Source organism: Triplophysa rosa, unplaced genomic scaffold, assembly GCF_024868665.1.
Source record: "Triplophysa rosa unplaced genomic scaffold, Trosa_1v2 scaffold152_ERROPOS834286, whole genome shotgun sequence".
Taxonomy (NCBI): domain Eukaryota; kingdom Metazoa; phylum Chordata; class Actinopteri; order Cypriniformes; family Nemacheilidae; genus Triplophysa; species Triplophysa rosa.
This window is the reverse complement of record NW_026634156.1, coordinates 4,662-26,427: the sequence shown is the minus strand read 5'-3', so window position 1 is coordinate 26,427 and position 21,766 is coordinate 4,662. Positions and strand designations below refer to the sequence as shown.

The following is a 21,766-nucleotide window of genomic DNA, read 5'->3' as shown; positions in this document are numbered from 1 at the left end:
CAACACCATTTTGTTACGTGGTCATTTGGCAGCCCATATTGTGTCCTTCCATTTCAACCACAGTCAGTGGCTGTTTCTCTCAGCAACAGTGGCAAGTTCTTTCACTACAGTGGCAAGTTCTTTCACTACAGTCCGTTGGGCCTGTCCTCTGATCCCCACTTTCTTAAGCAGCCTTGTAGTGAAATTGGAAACAAAGCCCCTGCAGCCCACTTCCACCAGGAAAACTTTCGCAGTCCATCCCCGATCTTCAGCCTCCGCTGCCAAGTTGGCATAAAGGAGATTCTTTCTTTCAAATGCTTTGTTAATGGCCACTTCCCAAGGTACAGTAAACTCAACTATGAGGACTGTCCTACTGGAGCTAGACCACAGAACCATGTCCGACCGCAGGTTGGTCGCTGCGATTTCCAAGGGGAATACTCAGCAGATCTGAATCTGGGGATAAGGGCTTGGCCTGCGTTTTCTGCCTCTCCCGAATAAAGGGTTGTGTTATAGGGGATGGCATTTGCTGCCACTTTCTTGGTCTCTACAGCTGCAGCCAAGCACTTTAGTACTTGATTGTGGCACCATGTGTATCTCCCCTGTGTCAAGCTCTTTTTACAACCCACAAGAATTTGTTTAAGATTTGCTGGAGCTGCTCATAGGTGGCAGGCTGGATCCTGTCCACACCAAACATGCAGATTTGTTGGTGAGGGCAGCACATCATATGTACAGTGGCTTGCAAAAGTATTCATCCCCCTTCTGTCATGGAAGAAGCACAGAGACGGCCCAGATGCGGTGAAAACCAAACTTTATTGACTCACACGGGAATAGAACTATATAGACCCAACCGCGAGCATTTCAGCCCGCAGTGGTGAGAGGTGACAGTGTTCGTAGCAGCAGCAGTAGCGACCCAGCCGCGAGCGTGCCAGCCCGCGGTGGTGAGGAGTGCAGATCCCCGGAGGGGGCAGAACCCGGCGTCGAGGACGGGGAATGGAGACCCAGTGAAGACGAGCAGGGTAGAGAGCCGGGGAGCCTCACTCAGATCGAAAGCCACGTCGGGTATCCGGAAGTGGATTCCGGCGAGGAAGAGGATTACTGATCCTCCGTAGAACCACTGGTAGCTGACGGCTGTGAATGATCTGGATGCCCACGGGAGCTGCCGGGAGACAGGGATGTACCGAGGTGACAGACAAGGTAAGCAGAAGTAGGAACGTGACAAGACTATGGCTTAGACTAAACAGGAGCTTCACCAGACGTGCCGCGGCAGCGTCTGGGGCAGTCTGAACTGGCCAACAAGAGCAACGGTCAGACAACGGACGAGAGACACAGAGGGAAATATATAGGGGAAACATAACAAGATGTAAGGATAATCAGGTGTGGGGTAATAACCGGGAACGAGTGCTTAATGAGTAATGAGGCAGTAGGGGTGTGGATGTGGAGTGGAAATTCACCAGTGCGGGGAAGTCTAAGGAGACACGGGGCGGGGAGAGAAACGCAGACACCGAGCACGAGACCAGCACCAGGCTACCCACGTGCTCGACAAACAACAACACAACCCATGTGCAGAATACCCAGACCAAGACCGTGACACCTTCATTTTATTCACATTTTGTTATGCTGCTGCCTTATCTTAAACTGCTTTAAATTATTACTTTTTTACATTAATCTACACTCCATGCACAATAATGACAAAACAAAAAACTGATTTTTGACAGCTTTGCAAATTTATTAAAAATAAAAACAAAAATAAGTACATTGCATAAGTATTCATACCCTCAACTCAAAAAATGGTTATAGCGCCTTTACAGACTCACATCTTTTTGGGTATGATGTGAAAAGCTTTACACATCTGCATTTGGCAATTTTCTGTCATTCTTCTCCTCAGATCCTTTCAAACTTTGTCAGGTTGGATGGAGATCATCAGTAGACAGACATTTTCAGGTTTCTACAGAGATGTTCAGTTAGGTTCAAGCACTAGCTGGGCCATTCAAGGACATAGACAGAGTTGTCCATAAGCCACTCTTGCATTGTTTTAGTTGTGTGCTTAGGATCATTGTCATGTTGGAGAATGAACCTTCTGCCCTGTCCGAGGTTCTGAATGTTCTGGGCTAGGTTTTCATGATCATTACCTCTGTATTTTGTGTACAGTCCCTGAAGCTGAAAAACACCCCCACATCATGATGCTGTTTCCACTACACTTTACTGTTAAGACGGTATTGTACAGGTGTTGAGCAGTGCTTGTTTTTCTCCAGACATGATGCATGAATCTGAGATTCATCAGACCAGAATATCTTGTTTCTGACAGTTTGAAAGAATTGTTGAAGTACGTTTTTGCATATTTCAAGTTTCCATGTGTCTTCATTGAGCAAAGTGTTGAGTCTGGCCACTAAGCCATAAAGCCCAGATTGGTGGAGTGTTCCAGTGATGTTTGTCCTTCTGTAAGTTTCTCCCATCTCCATATATGATCATGGAGCTCAACCAGAGTAATCATCAGCTTCTTGGTCACCGCTCTAACCAAGACCCTTCTCCATCGATGGCTCAGTTTGGACAGGAGGTCAGCTCAAGTAAGAGATCTGGTGGTTCCAAACCTCTTTCATTGAGGATAAATGGAGGCTACATGCTTCTGTGAACCTTAAATACAGCAGATTTTTTTCAAAAGTCTTCCCCAGATCTGTGCCTTGATACAATCCTGTCTCAAAGCTCTACTGGCAGTTCTTTTGACCTCATTTTCCGCATTCCGCATTTTCAGCTGTTGCACCCTTTATAGAGAGGTATGTGCCGCTCCAAATCATACTTATTCAATTGAATTTGGCACAGGTTAACTCCACTCGAAGTGTATAAACATCAACAAGCAAAACTAATGCTTCTGAGCTAAATTTCAAGTGTCCCAGAAAAGGGTATGAATACTTATGCAATGTACTTATTTTTGTCACGGTTCTCAGGGTGAGACACAGAGACAAGGACAGAGGACCCAAATGCAGACAGTGGGTAAGGGGTTAACACAAACTTTAATAATAACTAAAAATACAAAACAAGGACCCACGTGGGGGAACATAACAAAACATAGCAACACGGACAGGAACTAACTAGACTGAAAATAATAACATTTGACATGAACACTGTAAACTAAACTAACTACACAACAAGAACTCACCACAAAGACAAACACGACGCAACAGAACAATGATCCAGCACGAGACAGAAGACACAAGGGCATTATAAAGGGGACAAATCAAGAGGAAGCAGGTGCGGGGCATGAACTAATTAACAAACAATAACGAGGAGACGAAAGGGCGGGAACAGAGACGCCACACCGGAGAGTGGAAGACCAACAGGGACAAAACGTCACTCTCCACATAAAACAAGAGGTTCTATCATGGTTCTGCCACTAGGTCAAGAGAAGCAAGACAAGGTGGGGCAGAACCATGACAGAAGCCCCTCCTTAAGGAGCAGCATGCTGATGCTCCTCAAGGAACAAACAAGACTACACAGACTGTGACATAAAACATAACTATACAAACATGACCAAAAACGTGATACATAGAAAAAAAGTCCAAACAAAGACATGGTGCCGGCACGAAGGCCGGCTGGACAACACATAGTGCCGGCTGGATGGCCGGCCGGACAGTACATGGCGCCGGCTGGAAGGCCGGCTGGACAGGACATGGCGTCGGCTGGAAGGCCGGCTGGACAGGGCATGGCGCCGGCTGGAAGGCCGGCTGGACAGGACATGGCGCCGGCTGGAAGGCCGGCTGGACAGGGCATGGCGCCGGCTGGAAGGCCGGCTGGACAGGACATGGCGCCGGCTGGATGGCCGGCTGGACAGGACATGGCGCCGGCTGGAAGGCCGGCTGGACAGGACATGGCGCCGGCTGGATGGCCGGCTGGACAACACGTGGCGCCGGCTGGATGGCCGGCTGGGAGACCGGCTATCACCGACTGGGCAGACCTGGATGTCGACACAACAGGACAGGATGTCGGTGGCTGGGCAGCGCTCTCCGGCAGCTTGGCAGCATCTCCGACGGCTGGGCAGCGCTCTCTGGCAGCTGAGCAGCAAACAAGGACAAACACACACAAACAGTCGACTCGACAGGCCTGGGCACCAGCTGGGAGACCGGCAGGGATCTTCAGCGGGAACAGGACACCGGCGGCCTCAACCCTGGAGGGGAATCCTACGACCTCAACCCTGGAAGGGAGCCCGGAGGTCTCGATCCTGGACGGAGTTCCGACAGTCTCGACCCCGGAAGGGAGTCCGGCGGTCCCGACTCTGGAATGGAGCCCAGCGGCCTCTACCCTCCAAGGGAGTCCGGCGGATTCAACCCTGGAAGGGAGTCCGGCGGCATCGACCCCTCCCGCTGAGATCCCTCTGTCTGCTGGGTCCAGAATGGCTGGATCATTCTGTCACGGTTCTCAGGGTGAGACACAGAGACAAGGACAGAGGACCCAAATGCAGACAGGTGGGAAGGGGTTAACACAAACTTTAATAATAACTAAAAATACAAAACAAGGACCCACGTGGGGGAACATAACAAAACATAGCAACACGGACAGGAACTAACTAGACTGAAAATAATAACATTTGACATGAACACTGTAAACTAAACTAACTACACAACAAGAACTCACCACAAAGACAAACACGACGCAACAGAACAATGATCCAGCACGAGACAGAAGACACAAGGGCATTATAAAGGGGACAAATCAAGAGGAAGCAGGTGCGGGGCATGAACTAATTAACAAACAATAACGAGGAGACGAAAGGGCGGGAACAGAGACGCCACACCGGAGAGTGGAAGACCAACAGGGACAAAACGTCACTCTCCACATAAAACAAGAGGTTCTATCATGGTTCTGCCACTAGGTCAAGAGAAGCAAGACAAGGTGGGGCAGAACCATGACATATTTTTGTTTTTTATTTTTAATAAATTTGCAAAGCTGTCAAAAATCAGTTTTTTGTTTTGTCTTCATTGTGCATGGAGTGTAGATTAATGTAGAAAAAATAATCATTTAAAGTAGTTTAAGATAAGGCAGCAGCATAACAAAATGTGAATAAAATGAAGGGGGATTAATACTTTTGCAAGCCACTTTGGCTCTTATGATAAAACTCAGCCTGTTTGTTTCCATACGCCAAAGCTCACTCCAAGTGATTTTGCGCAGTTCAATGCCTTCCCACCTCATCCAGCGGCCTTGCTGGGATTGAGAGACCACTCTGGTGCATCTACTTGCTTCCTCTTGACGCCGAACCTCCCCCATTACCAGGTGACGCTGTTCCTTTGGTGTTGCTTTTCGCCATGTGGGTGTGGTTGATGCCAAATCAAGTCCCCCTCTGCCATGTTGAACCTGTCCCCCGATGTCCCTATGTCTGAGGGCTGCCTTAGCATCTGTTATCGCTGTTGTTGGGTTCCATTTGAGTTTACTGCATTTCAGGAAAGTTTTAAAACCCTACTTAATCCTTATCCTTCACCATTTACACCAAAAATGCATTTTATGCATTTGGATAAATTAAATCATTGCAGTATAATACTAGCATCAGCTTGACATAAAAACTTTTAAAATGTATTTTCTTTTGCTGCTTTGTTGCTTTTTACATTGGGTATAGGCCTATGCTGCATTCCAGACAACTCGGATTTCCCCTATTTCCCACCTCAAACCCGCAAAAAAAAACGTCTTGAACGACATTCAAAGTCGGATCAAAGCCACTAGATGGAAAGCCTGCAACCTACAACAAAGCATTACGGCTAATGCTAACACCCTGGTTTCAGCAGAAGGTAGGAAAGGAGTCCAGATGCTAGTTTCTTTAATGGATGTCAATGGGTTTTGTTAGCCGTTACGGTTTCTCCAAGTGGAAGTTTTACAGACCCTTCCATCTCTGGTCGGACAAACAAACTCGAGGCAGATCGATCACCCCAATCTTAGGTAGAGCTGGGAATCAATTCCAAAAAGAATCGATTCCTCGCTTCCAAGGCATTTAGAATCAAGAGTCCAAAGGTTCGAATCGACTCCTCTTTAAGAGCCTTCATAAGCACAAGCCCCACCCCTTAGCAGATGTCATCGGTCAACTAAATCACATTTTTGAGTTTTGCTTCAACAGTGCATCTTAATTTTTAAGATTCATGAAAAATGTCTTGCACTACGACATAACACAGCTGCGCCCCTGCGTTTAGTGAGCAATGGTCATAACTTTCATACTTTCCTTGTCTCATAGTTAGAGGAGGAAAAAGATGCACACTTTTAGGCATGAGAAGCGTTCATTGTTTTGTGTTAAAGAGTGACTCATTACCTTGAACACGTAACTTATTTCCATAAATCAACTTATGCAAAATACCCTGAGCATTATTTAAGAGCTGTATGTTCAATGTAATACTGTTTGCGAAAGATGCTTTTGTTTGAAAGCACCATGGGCAAATGTTATTTGTTTGTGCTTGCAGCTTTTCCTGGAGGGTAAAGCAACCAAATTTTGGTAACACACCCATTTATAAATATTAAATTTAATAGTTTATGTTTTTTAGACATTCTTTTTTAAATGCAATAAGTGTCATGGTTCTGCCCCATCTTGTCTTGCTTTTCTTGATCTTGTGGCAGAGCCATGACAGAACCTCTTGTTTCATGTGGAGAGAGACAGTTTTGTGGAGAGAGACTTCCATATACTCCCTCTCTCCGGTGTGTCGTCTCTGTTGCCGCCCTTTCGTCTCCTCGTTATTGATTGTTTATTAGTTCATGCCCCACACCTGTTCCCTCTTGATTTATCCCCTTTATAATGCCCTTGTGTCTTCTGTCTTGTGCTGGTTCATTGTTCTGTTGCGTCGTGTTTGTCATCGTGGTGAGTTCTCGTTCTGTAGTTAGTTTAGTTTATTGTGGTTTTGTCAAGTGTTGTTATTATTTCGAGTCTAGTTAGTCCCTGTCTGTGTTGCTATGTTTTGTTATGTTCCCCCACGTGGGTCTTTGTTTTGTATTTTTAGTTATTATTAAAGTCTGTCTTGTTAACCCCTTACCCGCTGTCTGCATTTGGGTCCTCTGTTTATGTATCCATGTCTCTCACCCCGAATCGTGACAGAATGATCCAGCCAGAATAGGACACAGCAGACAGAGGGATTGCAGCGGGAGGGGTAGAAGCCGCCGGACTCCCCTCCAGGGTTGAGACCGCCGGGCTCAAGTCCAGAGTCGGGACCGCCGGACTCCCATCCAGGGTCTAGACTGCCGGAACCCCGTCCGGGATCGAGACCTCTGGGCTCCCTTCCAGGGTCGTCGTCGTCGGGTTCCCCTCCAGGGTCGAGACTGCTGGTGTCCTGTTCCTGCTACAGATCCCTGACGGCATACCAGCTGGTACCCAGGCCTGTCGAAGTCGACACCTTGTCTTGTTTGTTGTTTCTGTCCTTGTTTGCTGCCTGTCTCGTCAACATCCAGGCCTGCCCAGCCAGTGATAGCCATATCCCAGTCGGCCATCCAGCCGGCGCCATGTATTGTCCAGCCGGCGCCATGTACTGTCCAGCCGGCCTTCCAGCCGGCGTCATGTGTTGTCCAGCCGGCCATCCAGCCGGCCTTCCAGCCGGCGTCATGTGTTGTCCAGCCGGCCGGTAATAGCCGTCTCCCAGTCGGCCATCCAGCCAGCGCCATGTCCTGTCCAGCCGACCATCCAGCCGGCGCCATGTACTGTCCAGCCGGCCATCCAGCCGGCGCCATGTACTGTCCAGCCGGCCTTCCAGCCGGCGCCATGTGCTGTCTAGCCGGCGCCATGTCTTTGTTTGAACTTTTTTTCCCCTATGTATCACGTTTTTGGTCGTGTTTTGTATAGTTATGTTTTTTGTCACAGTCTGTCTAGTCTTGTTTGTTCCTTGAGGAGCATCAGGATGCTGCTCCTTAAGGAGGGGCTTCTGTCATGGTTCTGCCCCACCTTGTCTTGCTTTTCTTGACCTAGTGGCAGAACCATGACAGAACCTCTTGTTTTATGTGGAGAGTGACGTTTTGTCCCTGTTGGTCTTCCACTCTCCGGTGTGGCGTCTCTGTTCCCGCCCTTTCGTATCCTCGTTATTGTTTGTTAATTAGTTCATGCCCCGCACCTGTTCCCCTTTGATTAGTCCCCTTATTTAATGCCCCTGTGTCCTCTGTCTTGTGCTGAATCATTGTACTGTCGTGTGTGTGTCATATGTGGTGAGTTCATGTCTTGTCAGTGTAGTTTAGTTATTTTGTATTTAATTCAAGTGTTGTCTTAGTCTGGTTAGGTGTAGTTAGTCCTTGTCCTTGGTGTCATGTTTTATACCCTTGTGTTTTGTTATGTTACCCCCCCAGTGGGTGTTTGTTTTGTATTTATATTTTATTAAATGTCTTGTTAACCCCTTACCCGCTGTCTGCACCTGGGTCCTCTGTCCTTGTCCTCACCACCCACGTTCATGACAGAATGACTCAGCCGGCCTTCCAGCCGGCGCCATGTAATGTCCAGCCGGCCTTCCAGCCGGCGCCATGTACTGTCCAGCCGGCGCCATGTAATGGTGCTGCCCCATCTTGTCTTGCTTTTCTTGATCTTGTGGCAGTGCCATGACAGAACCTCTTGTTTTATGTGGAGAGAGACAGTTTTGGCCTTCCATATACTCCCTCTCTCCGGTGTGGCGTCTCTGTTCCCGCCCTTTCGTCTCCTCGTTATTGATTGTTTGTTAGTTCATGCCCCACACCTGTTCCCTCTTGATTTATCCCCTTTATAATGCCCTTGTGTCTTCTGTCTTGTGCTGGTTCATTGTTCTGTTGCATCTTGTTTGTCATCGGGGTGAGTTCTCGTTATGTAGTTAGTTTATTGTGGTTTTGTCAAGTGTTGTTATTATGTCGAGTCTAGTTAGTCCCTGTCCGTGTTGCTATGTTTTGTTATGTTCCCACACGTGGGTCTTGGTTTTGTATTTTTAGTTATTATTAAAGTCTGTCTTGTTAACCCCTTACCCGCTGTCTGCATTTGGGTCCTCTGTCCATGTATCCATGTCTCTCACCCCGAATCGTGACAAATAAGTATCAGATCACCATTTTGTTTTTAACCATTAAAAATAGGAGCAATTCTAAACTTTGCAAATGGAGCCACATTGAGATCCCCATATCTCTGGGATTGTACAGGGCCTGATAAATAAAGACCAAATAAAATCTACTCTCTAAAATTTATTTTAAAGTGTATTTTAAACTTCTTGAGTGCATACAAGCTTTTGTACAAAAAAAGTGCCTTTTCTCATTTTTGAACTGTCACCATTGGCAATTAATGCGACAAGGATTGCTAAACTTTACAAATCTACAAACACCTACCAATCTCTGTTTTAAAAAAATTGCTGCTCCTGCATCCTGTAATTTGTCTCCTATTTTTCCAAAACAGAAATTTCAGGAATTTCTCCTTCTGCCCACTATAAATGTACACATGTGAAAAAAAAAGTATAAGTGTCAACAATATTTTCAGCACTGCAACACAATACAGATGCAACTGTGCAAAAGCATCTCTTTGAGTGAGCAATGTATTACAATCTTCAAAAAAATATCTTCCTTTAATTCATTCCTCCTTGTTTAGTCTGCTTTCATTCTTTTATCCTGTGATAGTTTGAGGAAGTGAGGAAAAGAAACAATGCAGACTTTTATTTGTGATAAACAAAAAGGGACTCATTACCATGAACAGGTAACTTATTTCCATAAAACAAATCTTTTGCATAATACCCTGAGCATTATTTAAGAGCTTTATGTTAATATTCTTTGCGAGAGATGCCTTTGTGTAAAAGTGCCTTGGGCAGTGCCTTGTTTGTTTGTGTTACAAAAATAAAGCTTTGAATGTCACAAGTAAATGTTTACTTAGTTATCCACTATTTTGTAAATAACCTAAAATACATGGGGTAAACAATTTTATCAAAATTACCCTGAACCTGAAATATTGAATCACAATCTACAAGAAAAGTAAAATATATTTAAGACAATTTGAATTTTCGCCATTGGCATATAACAACAAGGATTTCTAAAGTCAACAACAATCTCTGTGTGGAAAAAAAATTGAACCTCCTGTAATTTGGATCCCAATGTTTTGGTGAAATTGTCATTTTTACACCCCTCAACAAAACTCAATAATTATTCCTCCATGGCATTTACTATTTTTCAAGAAAAAGAACGATCAATAGCCATGGATTACTCAGTTCGTTTTTAAATCTCACCCTTAAAGGAACAGTTCACTCAAAAATAAAAATATGCATTAACTCCCCCTCAAGTTGTTCCAAATCTATGAACACAGAGAAAGGTATTTGGAAAAATGCACCGTTGACTATCATATTAGGAAAAACTGCTTTGTCTTTGTTCTGCTGAACACAAAAGAAGATATTTTGAAGAATGTAAGAAAGCAAACAGTTCTGGGACACTTTTGACTACCATTGTAATTTTTCCTACTATGGGAGTCAATGGTGGCCAAGAACTGTTTGGTTACAAGCATTCTTCCAATTATCTTTCTCTGTGTTCATTAAAGAAATTTCTACAGATTTGGAACAACTTGAGGATGAGTAAATGATGACAGAATGTTTATTGTTAGATAAACTGTCCATTTAAAAAGCAGCCATTGAGTCAATAGCTGCTCAGAAACAAAATGTGTCACTTTATGTTTTAATTTTGTGCATTTTGGCATTGACAGTAAAGCATAATGGCATTTTCAATGTTCACAATCACAATGCTTTTCAAAATGTTAAGAAAGACCCTAATAGTGTATTCCTGTCTATAGTATATTTAAGAACATTTTATGAGCGCGCCTTGACAATACTAATATTGTATAATATTGTAATACAGGAAATGAAAATGGTTGATTTGTGTGCTGGTCTTCCTGTTGCTCTTATTAAAACAGGTCAGCACACAGTGATGAAAGAGCAGAGTGGAGCTGTGAGAGCAGTGATGGACATGAGTGTGTTTGTGCTGCTTCTGCTGTCAGGTTGGTGTCGTCATTTCAATCTGTTTTCATAAGTATAGTGCACGTGCATTTATTTAAACATGTTCATTTAAACAGGGCTTCTCTGCAGCGCTTTTGGTCTTTGGCGAGATTATCACTACATTAATAAGAGCATGTCATGGTCAGATGCTCAGAGTTACTGTAGAGCGAGGTTTACTGATCTGGCTACTGTAGACTCTATGAATGATGTGAATAGGACGATGAATACAGTGAATGAAGGATACAGTGGATCAGTGTGGATTGGACTGAAGAGGGCGACACAGAGTCGATGGGTCTGGTCAATGGAGAACAACACACTCTCTCAGTATATTAACTGGAAACCAGGGGAGCCAGACTTTGATGGAGAGTGTGTAGGGAGTTCTAATGGAAGTTGGTTTGATAAAACATGCTCGACTTTATTGCCCTTTGTGTGTTACAACGGTGAGTTCTCATATCTGTTGAGGTTTTTTTGTTTACTTCAAAGGTTTAGCGTTGACCCTTATGCTTCTGAATAGGCACCGCTGGTTTTATTTTTATTAATATGACTCTGACTTGGAGAGATGCTCAGAGTTACTGCAGACGACATCACACTGATTTGGCGAGTGTCAGCAGTCCAGAACAACAGCGTCTGATCAATGATGAATCATCAGTCTGGATCGGTCTGTTTCTACACTCCTGGCAGTGGTCTGATCATTGGAGTCTCAGTTTCAGATATTGGACAACCGGACAACCATCCAACAGTTCAGCATCTGCAAACTGTGTTGCCATGGCAACAACTGATTCTGGAAATTGGGCTCATGATAGCTGTGATCTACAGCGTCCTTTTATCTGCCATGGACGTGAGTTTCTTTAACGAACTGAATAAAACAACAATCAAAACTACATTGTTCCCTAATGTTTTCCTTTTTATATGAGTTAATAATAATAATTTTATAATAAATAAAGTTTCTGTGAATTTATCCTTTTAAATGTACTGTTTAAATGGAGAGGATATTTATTGTGTTAATCTCAACACCAGGAAGGAAAATTTTTCAGAATACTGCAAATAATGCAGTAACACTTTATTTGACGGGGTGTTCATAAGACTGACATGACACCTTCATAATCATGACATGACAAATGTCATGAATATAAAGGAGATTTTATGCATGTTTATGACAACTGTCATTAAGTGTCATTCGCTCATTTATGTCATTTTTAATGCAAAGATGACATTGTTTGAGATGTCTTTGTTATGACAACTTGACATAAAGCAATACATCATAATCTGTCAGTGTGTTTGTCATGACAACTTGACATTACCAAGACAACATAACCTGTCATAAACATGACATAGCAGAATAATAATCAAACTTGTCGCTGTTATAAAACTGTTTGACAGACTATTTACCCTTAATGACATTTTAATGACATGTTTAATTGTAAGTGTAATAAATTGTAATAAAAGTGAAAATTATTAGTAGTTCAGTGGTTAGAGCATGGTGCTAGCAATGCTAAAGTCATGGGTTCGATCCCAGGGATTGCACGTACTCTGATACAAATGTATAATATAATACAGTTTAAGTCGCTTTGGATAAAAGCATCTGCCAAATGCGTAAATGTAAATGTGAATGTAATGGCCTCATGACAGCCCATGTCAAAACCAACCACATGACAGTTTTATGTAATGTTAACCCATAAAGCTACGTAGTTTCTTAAGTTTGATTATTATTCTGCTATGTCATGTTTATGACAGGTTATGTTGTCTTGGTAATGTCAAGTTGTCCTGACAAAGACACTGACAGATTATGATGTATTGCTTTATGTCAAATTGTCATAACAAAGACATCTCAAACAATGTCATCTTTGCATTAAAAATGACATAAATGAGCGAATGACACTTAATAACAGTTGTCATAAACATGCATAAAATCTCCTTCATATTCATGACATTTGTCATGTCATGATTATGAAGGTGTCATGTCAGTCTTATGAACACCCCGTCAAATAAAGTGTTACCCAAACTTTCTGTTCACCTTCATTAGATGTCCATACAATGCAGTTCATTTTCTTTCTACCACAGGACCCAAACCTCTTTATCGACCGTATCACTACATAAACACCAGAATGTCGTGGTCAGAAGCTCAGAGTTACTGTAGAGAGAGTTTCACTGATCTGGCTACTGTAGACTCTATGAATGATGTGAACAGGACGATGAATAAAGTGAATGATGGATACAGTGGATCAGTGTGGATTGGACTGAAGAGAGGGGGACAGCATCGTTGGGGTTGGTCTAATGGAGAAAACACAATCTCCCAGTACAGTAACTGGGACCCAACACAGCCAAATCAACCATTAAGTGAATTTTGTGTGTTTAGCACTAATGGGGGTTGGCATGATATGCCGTGTAACTCTAATCTTACTTTTGTGTGTTACAATGGTGAGTTTTGTATTCGTTTCAATTGAAGAATGTGCCATTTAGAAAAAGAAGAGCTGATTTTTTCCATCTGTCAATAGAAAGTAGTGGGTACATCATGGTAAGCAGTTCTAAAAACTGGAGAGATGCTCAGAGTTACTGCAGACAGTATCACACTGATCTGGCCACCGTCAGCAGCCCTGAGGAGAAGAACCAGCAAAGTGCAGTTGTAGGAAGCGGGCGATGGGTTTGGATTGGTCTGTTCTTGGACTCTTGGTGGTGGTCTGATCAATGGAGTCTCTTCTTTAGAAACTGGGCAGCAGGACAACCATCAGCATCTGGTGACTGTGTTGCCATGTCCACAATTGACTCTGGGAAATGGATTCAGGACAGCTGTGATCTTCACCGTCCTTTTCTTTGCTATGGACGTGAGTTTCTTTTACAAACTAACTTGAAACAGTTAGAATTCCTTTGGGTTCCTAATGTTGATGCTTCTATTTGTTTCTCTTAACTTTACATGGGAATCAGTCTTATTAAAATTTAATCTTTAATTGAAGAGGATATTTATTGCATTATATATCAACCTCAGGAATGAAATTTGAATACTGCAAATAATTAGTTTTTAATTGTCTTCACATTGAAGTTCATTGTCTTTCTTCCTCAGGGCCCAAACCTCTTTATCGACCGTATTACTACATAAACACTAGAATGTCATGGTCAGAAGCTCAGAGTTACTGTAGAGTGAGTTTTACTGATCTGGCTACTGTAGACACTATGAATGATGTGAACAGGATGATAAATACAGTGAAGGATGGATACAGTGGATCAGTGTGGATTGGACTGAAGAGGGGGACACAGAGATGTTGGGGTTGGTCTAATGGTGATGACACCTACACACAGTACAGAGGCTGGGGTACAGGACAACCTTCTGGTGATGGAGAATGTGGCGAACTTAAGAGTGGAGCTTGGAACGATCTTCCATGCAGCACGAATTATAATTTTGTGTGCTACAATGGTAAGTAATCGGTTTTCTTTTTTATTCCAGTAATTTAATTTTCAGTTTAACTGAAAAGACGTGCTGAGACCTGACTTTAGTTTTGCTTGTCTCAGTAGAAACTATTGGAAACATCCTCATACAGACTCCAAAAAACTGGAGAGATGCTCAGAGTTACTGCAGACAGTATCACACTGATCTGGCCACCGTCAGCAGCCCTGAGGCGCAACAACAGCTGTATAATCTTGCTGGATATGGCTCATGGGTCTGGATCGGTCTGTTCTTGGACTCTTGGCAGTGGTCTGATCAATGGAGTCTCTTCTTTAGAAACTGGGCAGCAGGACAACCATCAGCATCTGGTGACTGTGTTGCCATGTCAGCAGCAACTCCTGGGAAATGGGCTCATGGCATCTGTAATCTGAAACGTCCATTTTTCTGCCATGGATGTGAGTTTCTTTAACAAACTAAATGAAAATCTTAGTCTGAAGTCCTCATCGACAATAGTCCTGTGATTAGTACACCGATATAGGCTATAATGCCGGTGCACTTGTGGCCCGACATGAGTTTGATTCCCATCTCAGGCATCTTTTGCTGTTCCCACTGTCTCTATCCAATGATTTCCTGTCTGTTCTCCACTGTCCTATAAAAAAATATATACATTGTTTACATTATATACCAGTAGATATAGTAGTAGAATTATGTTTTTTGTTCACTCTTATTACTGTAAGTTGTCTTTACAATGTTGATCATTTCTGTTCTGCGCAGGGCCCAAACCTTTATTTCGACATTATCACTATATAAATAAAAGTATGTCGTGGTCAGATGCTCAGAGTTACTGCAGAGTGAGGTTCACTGATCTGGCTACTGTAGACTCTACGAATGATGTGAACAGGACGATGAAAACAGTGAATGATGGATACAGTGGATCAGTGTGGATTGGACTGAAGAGGGCGACACAGAGTCGATGGGTCTGGTCAATGGAGAACAACACACTCTCTCAGTATATTAACTGGAAACCAGGGGAGCCAGACTTTGATGGAGAGTGTGTAGGGAGTTCTAATGGAAGTTGGTTTGATAAAACATGCTCGACTTTATTGCCCTTTGTGTGTTACAACGGTGAGTTCTCATATCTGTTGAGGTTTTTTTGTTTACTTCAAAGGTTTAGCGTTGACCCTTATGCTTCTGAACAGGCACCGCTGGTTTTATTTTTATTAATATGACTCTGACTTGGAGAGATGCTCAGAGTTACTGCAGACGACATCACACTGATTTGGCGAGTGTCAGCAGTCCAGAACAACAGCGTCTGATCAATGATGAATCATCAGTCTGGATCGGTCTGTTTCTACACTCCTGGCAGTGGTCTGATCATTGGAGTCTCAGTTTCAGATATTGGACAACCGGACAACCATCCAACAGTTCAGCATCTGCAAACTGTGTTGCCATGGCAACAACTGATTCTGGAAATTGGGCTCATGATAGCTGTGATCTACAGCGTCCTTTTATCTGCCATGGACGTGAGTTTCTTTAACGAACTGAATAAAACAACAATCAAAACTACATTGTTCCCTAATGTTTTCCTTTTTATATGAGTTAATAATAATAATTTTATAATAAATAAAGTTTCTGTGAATTTATCCTTTTAAATGTACTGTTTAAATGGAGAGGATATTTATTGTGTTAATCTCAACACCAGGAAGGAAAATTTTTCAGAATACTGCAAATAATGCAGTAACACTTTATTTGACGGGGTGTTCTTAAGACTGACATGACACCTTCATAATCATGACATGACAAATGTCATGAATATAAAGGAGATTTTATGCATGTTTATGACAACTGTCATTAAGTGTCATTCGCTCATTTATGTCATTTTTAATGCAAAGATGACATTGTTTGAGATGTCTTTGTTATGACAACTTGACATAAAGCAATACATCATAATCTGTCAGTGTGTTTGTCATGACAACTTGACATTACCAAGACAACATAACCTGTCATAAACATGACATAGCAGAATAATAATCAAACTTGTCGCTGTTATAAAACTGTTTGACAGACTATTTACCCTTAATGACATTTTAATGACATGTTTAATTGTAAGTGTAATAAATTGTAATAAAAGTGAAAATTATTAGTAGTTCAGTGGTTAGAGCATGGTGCTAGCAATGCTAAAGTCATGGGTTCGATCCCAGGGATTGCACGTACTCTGATACAAATGTATAATATAATACAGTTTAAGTCGCTTTGGATAAAAGCATCTGCCAAATGCGTAAATGTAAATGTGAATGTAATGGCCTCATGACAGCCCATGTCAAAACCAACCACATGACAGTTTTATGTAATGTTAACCCATAAAGCTACGTAGTTTCTTAAGTTTGATTATTATTCTGCTATGTCATGTTTATGACAGGTTATGTTGTCTTGGTAATGTCAAGTTGTCCTGACAAAGACACTGACAGATTATGATGTATTGCTTTATGTCAAATTGTCATAACAAAGACATCTCAAACAATGTCATCTTTGTATTAAAAATGACATAAATGAGCGAATGACACTTAATAACAGTTGTCATAAACATGCATAAAATCTCCTTCATATTCATGACATTTGTCATGTCATGATTATGAAGGTGTCATGTCAGTCTTATGAACACCCCGTCAAATAAAGTGTTACCCAAACTTTCTGTTCACCTTCATTAGATGTCCATACAATGCAGTTCATTTTCTTTCTACCACAGGACCCAAACCTCTTTATCGACCGTATCACTACATAAACACCAGAATGTCGTGGTCAGAAGCTCAGAGTTACTGTAGAGAGAGTTTCACTGATCTGGCTACTGTAGACTCTATGAATGATGTGAACAGGACGATGAATAAAGTGAATGATGGATACAGTGGATCAGTGTGGATTGGACTGAAGAGAGGGGGACAGCATCGTTGGGGTTGGTCTAATGGAGAAAACACAATCTCCCAGTACAGTAACTGGGACCCAACACAGCCAAATCAACCATTAAGTGAATTTTGTGTGTTTAGCTATAATGGGGCTTGGCATGATATGCCGTGTAACTCTAATCTTCCTTTTGTGTGTTGCAATGGTGAGTTTTGTATTCGTCTTAATTTAAGAATGTGCCATTTAGAAAAAGAAAATCTGATTTTTTCCATTTGTCAATAGAAAGTAGTGAGTACATCATGGTAAACAGTTCTAAAAACTGGAGAGATGCTCAGAGTTACTGCAGACAGTATCACACTGATCTGGCCACCGTCAGCAGCCCTGAGGCGCAACAACAGCTGTATAATCTTGCTGGATATGGCTCATGGGTCTGGATCGGTCTGTTCTTGGACTCTTGGCGGTGGTCTGATCAATGGAGTCTCTTCTTTAGAAACTGGGCAGCAGGACAACCATCAGCATCTGGTGACTGTGTTGCCATGTCCACAACTGACTCTGGGAAATGGACTCAATACAGCTGTGATCATCAGCGTCCTTTTATCTGCTATGGACGTGAGTTTATTTTTACTTGGGAATAAATCTCAAGTTTTTATTGTATTAGAAAGATATTTATTGTACAGTATTCACACTATATCTCTGAATTAGCAATGAAAATATATTATTTTCTTCTGCCACAGGGCCCAAACTTCATCGTCATTATCTCTATGTAAATAAAAAAATGTCTTGGTCAGAAGCTCAGAGTTACTGCAGAGTGAGGTTTACTGATCTGGCTACTGTAGACTCTATGAATGATGTGAACAGGATGTTAAAAACAGTGAAGTCTTGGTATAGCGGGTCATTGTGGATTGGACTGAAGAGGGCGACACAGAGTCGATGGCGCTGGTCTTCAGGTGATGACACTCTTAAGCAGTACAGTGGATGGCAGTCAAGAGAACCTAATGGTGATGCAGCATGTGTCTTTTTCGCCAATGGATTTTGGAATGATTATTCATGCTCAAACCAGTTATTCTTTGTGTGCTATAATGGTGAGCAGTCTTTTTTTCAATTGTTAATATTCAGTTGAGCTAAAAAAAAAAGTGCTAAAATCGTATTCTTATTTTGCATCTCTCAAAACAAGGTATAGGAAACATTGTGATATCGATGTATAAAAACTGGACAGATGCTCAGAGTTACTGCAGACAGTATCACACTGATCTGGCCACCATCAGCAGCCCTGAGGAGCAAAAGCAGCTGTATAGTGTGGTTGGAAATGGGCCATGGGTCTGGATCGGTCTGTTCTTTGACTCTTGGCAGTGGTCTGATCAATGGAGTCTCTTTAATTTCAGATACTGGGCGACAGGATACACATCCCTGAGTTCTGGGTCTGGTGACTGTGTTGCCATGTCAACAACTGGCTCTGGGAAATGGATTCAAGACAGCTGTGACCAAAAGTTCCCCTTTATCTGCTACGGAGGTATGTTGATCATATCAGAAATTATTATATTCATAGTTTAATTACAGTACTAATAAACACATTCTTTGACCTGACATAATGAATCACTGCATTATTGAATTGTTTCTGTATATTTTGGTTTGAGGATCATTTTTATTTTGCTTTCGTTTTTAGATGACGATATAATTAAAAGGCAGATTGGTAAACTACTTTTGTCCTGTGATGTGTTACGATCCCCTGCTAAAAAATGCAGTTCTGGTGAGCCTTTGGTGAAGACAGCTATTTTAAATAAGGTATGTAAAAAAGTATCCACAATCCACAATAAAACATAATGTATTATCTAATGTATTATACACTAAGTATATATAAAACTAAACAGACGCATAGAACGCGGCCTCTCAGTTCAAAAGTTAAAATTAAAATAATTATAATTAACTTTATTAAAATTAAATTATAATAAATAACAATGGTATTATAGTTGTAAGAACTATACAATTTTTTAACTTTGAAGTTGATATATTTGATATTGTGGCAATGAAATAAAAATAATGAATAACATATTTGTCTTAAACTGCACTCTGTCAGTTTAAATCTAGACTAAAGACGCATCTTTTTAATCTTGCATACACTACTCTTGCATAATATAAATCTTCAGAGGGTTTAGGCTGCATTAGTTAGATCAACCGGAACCAAAAACACAACTGATGTACTTGTTGCATCAAAGAGTACAGAACAGTACTCTACTCTCAGCCAGTCTTGTCTCATTGTTCCAAGGTTACCACAGCGAGTAGGATGCAGTTCATGCCCAGATATTGATAAGAGATATTGGCCATCTGCCTGACCGGGGGGGTTGCTTTAGAATTTTAAAGTTTTACTTAATTAATATTGCATATAGGAATTTATAGTCTGTTATATTTGACCTGTGCTTCTCTCTCCTTTATCCTAAATGTGTGCTCTCACTGAGCGTGTGTGTGTGTGTGTGTGTGTGTGTGTGCGTACTTGTCTGTGTACGTACATGTGTGTGTGTGTGTGTGTTGTGTGCGTGCGCATCCGTGTGTGTGTGTGTGTGTGTGTGTGTGTGTGTGTGTGTGTGTGTGTGTGTGTGTGTGTGTGTGTGTGTGTGTGTTGTGTGTGTGTGTGTGTGTCTCTATGTCTATGTGTGTTAGTACGTGTGCATATTGTGTGTGTGGAGTGTTTTGTATGTGGGTATGTCTGTCTTCTGTGTTTTCAACCTTTTCCTGTTTCTTCAGGTACAACTTAAATTATTTTGCTTATAGTCAATATGTCTCATGTACAGCTGCTTTGTAACAATGAAAATTGTAAAAGCGCTATATAAATAAAGTTGAGTTGAGTTGTCTTGAAGAAGAGTGTGCAATTTGCCTCAAGACTTGAGCTCTTAGCTAATCCTAAAAATTGAAACATTGTTACTTTTTTTTCTTTTCTACGGTTCTTTCTGGTCTTCCAGATAAGAGAAAAGATTATTGCGGCTGGATAGTAGTAAGGCAATGAGCTGGAGAAAGGATGAAGGTGGAGAGGTGTTTCACCTGGAAACCGAAAGTATAACCATTTCAAATAGTACATGTGATGGAAATTATTTTTGTACATTATTTACATATATTAATTGTGTATTTATTCATTTATTAATCAAGTAACAATCAATGTGCTTTTAAAAATGTACGCATGTATGCCTTGTTTAATTGTGCTCATTGTATTTGACTATTTTCTAATATCTTTTTTAACCTAATTTCTCAAAGATATTTCAAAAGTAGTACTAGTAGCACCTTTATTTATATAGCAATGATGTAAAATAAAATGTATAACAATCGTCTGTCATGGTTCTGCCCCACCTTGTCTTGCTTTTCTTGACCTAGTGGCAGAACCATGACAGAACCTCTTGTTTTATGTGGAGAGAAGCCTTTTGACCCTGTTGGCCTTCGACTCTCCGGTGTTCCGTCTCTGTTCCCGCCCTTTCGTCTCCTCCTTATGATTGTTAATTAGTTCATGCCCCACACCTGTTCCCTCTTGTTTTGTCCCCCTTCATAAGGTCCCTGTGTTTTCTGTCCTGTGCTGATCATTGTTCTGTTGTCACTCGTGTGTGACGGTGTGGTGAGTCCGTGTCTTGAGTCTTTGTTAGTATAGTTAGTTTTTTGTATCCCCATGTATATGTTATGTGTAGCTTTGTAATGTGACCAGGTATTACGTGTTTCCCCTTACCTGGTTTTGTGTATACCCGTGTTTTGGTTTTGCTCCATCATGGGTTTTTGTTTCGTCTTGTTATTATTTATTAAAGTCCCCTTACCCTGTCTGCACTTGGGTCCTCTCTCCGTGTCTCACACCTCGTTCGTGACATCATCAATTTATATAAGATATTTTGTAGGTTTTAACAACTTTTTGAATTTATTAAACTTTATTCATTGTCATTATTATGGAATGCCAAAATTGACAATATTAAACATAAATAAATACAAAAATAAATCCATGAAGAAATGTAAAAAAGCACAAATAAATGAGTATTTGTGCTTTTTAATAAAAATCATCTTTAATAAAGAGGCACAGACTTAACGCAGCTATTCTATAAATAGAAACGGATACTTGCAAGCTCTGTGCTGGACCGATAACCGTATGCGAGTGTAGAGATGGAATTGTTCAAAAGGTTTCAGAAGGCAAGGCCTGCCGAAAGTTGCGGGCCTCGTGATCGGCCCGCATGGCTTAACCACGTGGCAGTAGAAGTCCATTGTTCCATCCCTTTCCCCAGGGGGGGGAAGGGCAGTCTCCGAAGAGACCGGAGGAGGAGACGAAGCCAGAAGAGAAGAGAGGACGACAAGACAAGAGAGAGTTTTCAGAGCAGGCTCAATATTTAACCTCATGAGAGGGCATGCCCACCTGAGTTTGAATCGACCAATCAGAGTTGAGCAGGGAAGAGGTTCTTTGTCCACTCAACAGCTAATTTGCATCTTTATGACTTCCTGGCAACTTTACAAAATATCATTCCCAATTATAACATAATGAAAAGAAAGTGTTCTATGGTCACACAATGTATATACTATACAATGAGGAATTGTAAAGACAAACATTTAGATATCAAAAATGGACAGGTTTGAA

General features: G+C 41.7%; 1 protein-coding gene across 2 annotated transcripts; it reads left to right on the top strand.

Annotated features, from left to right (window-relative positions):
* Positions 1–10,814: 10,814 nt before the first annotated feature.
* Positions 10,815–21,135, top strand: LOC130549705 (lymphocyte antigen 75-like). 2 transcript variants are annotated; one of them, XM_057327006.1, is made up of 15 exons: positions 10,815–10,900; positions 10,976–11,338; positions 11,413–11,736; positions 12,960–13,316; positions 13,394–13,720; positions 13,957–14,307; positions 14,403–14,732; positions 15,052–15,402; positions 15,477–15,800; positions 17,024–17,380; positions 17,458–17,784; positions 17,910–18,257; positions 18,350–18,685; positions 18,839–18,957; positions 20,130–21,135. In XM_057327006.1, exons 1-15 carry the CDS (start codon positions 10,831–10,833, stop codon positions 20,157–20,159), a joined length of 4,314 nt encoding a protein of 1,437 aa, XP_057182989.1. In that variant the 5' UTR covers positions 10,815–10,830; the 3' UTR covers positions 20,160–21,135. The 2 variants fall into 2 exon arrangements, with proteins under 2 accessions (XP_057182989.1, XP_057182988.1); XM_057327005.1 differs by lacking the exon at positions 20,130–21,135 and having other exon boundaries at positions 14,406–14,732; positions 18,839–19,703.
* The last annotated feature ends 631 nt before the right edge of the window (positions 21,136–21,766 follow it).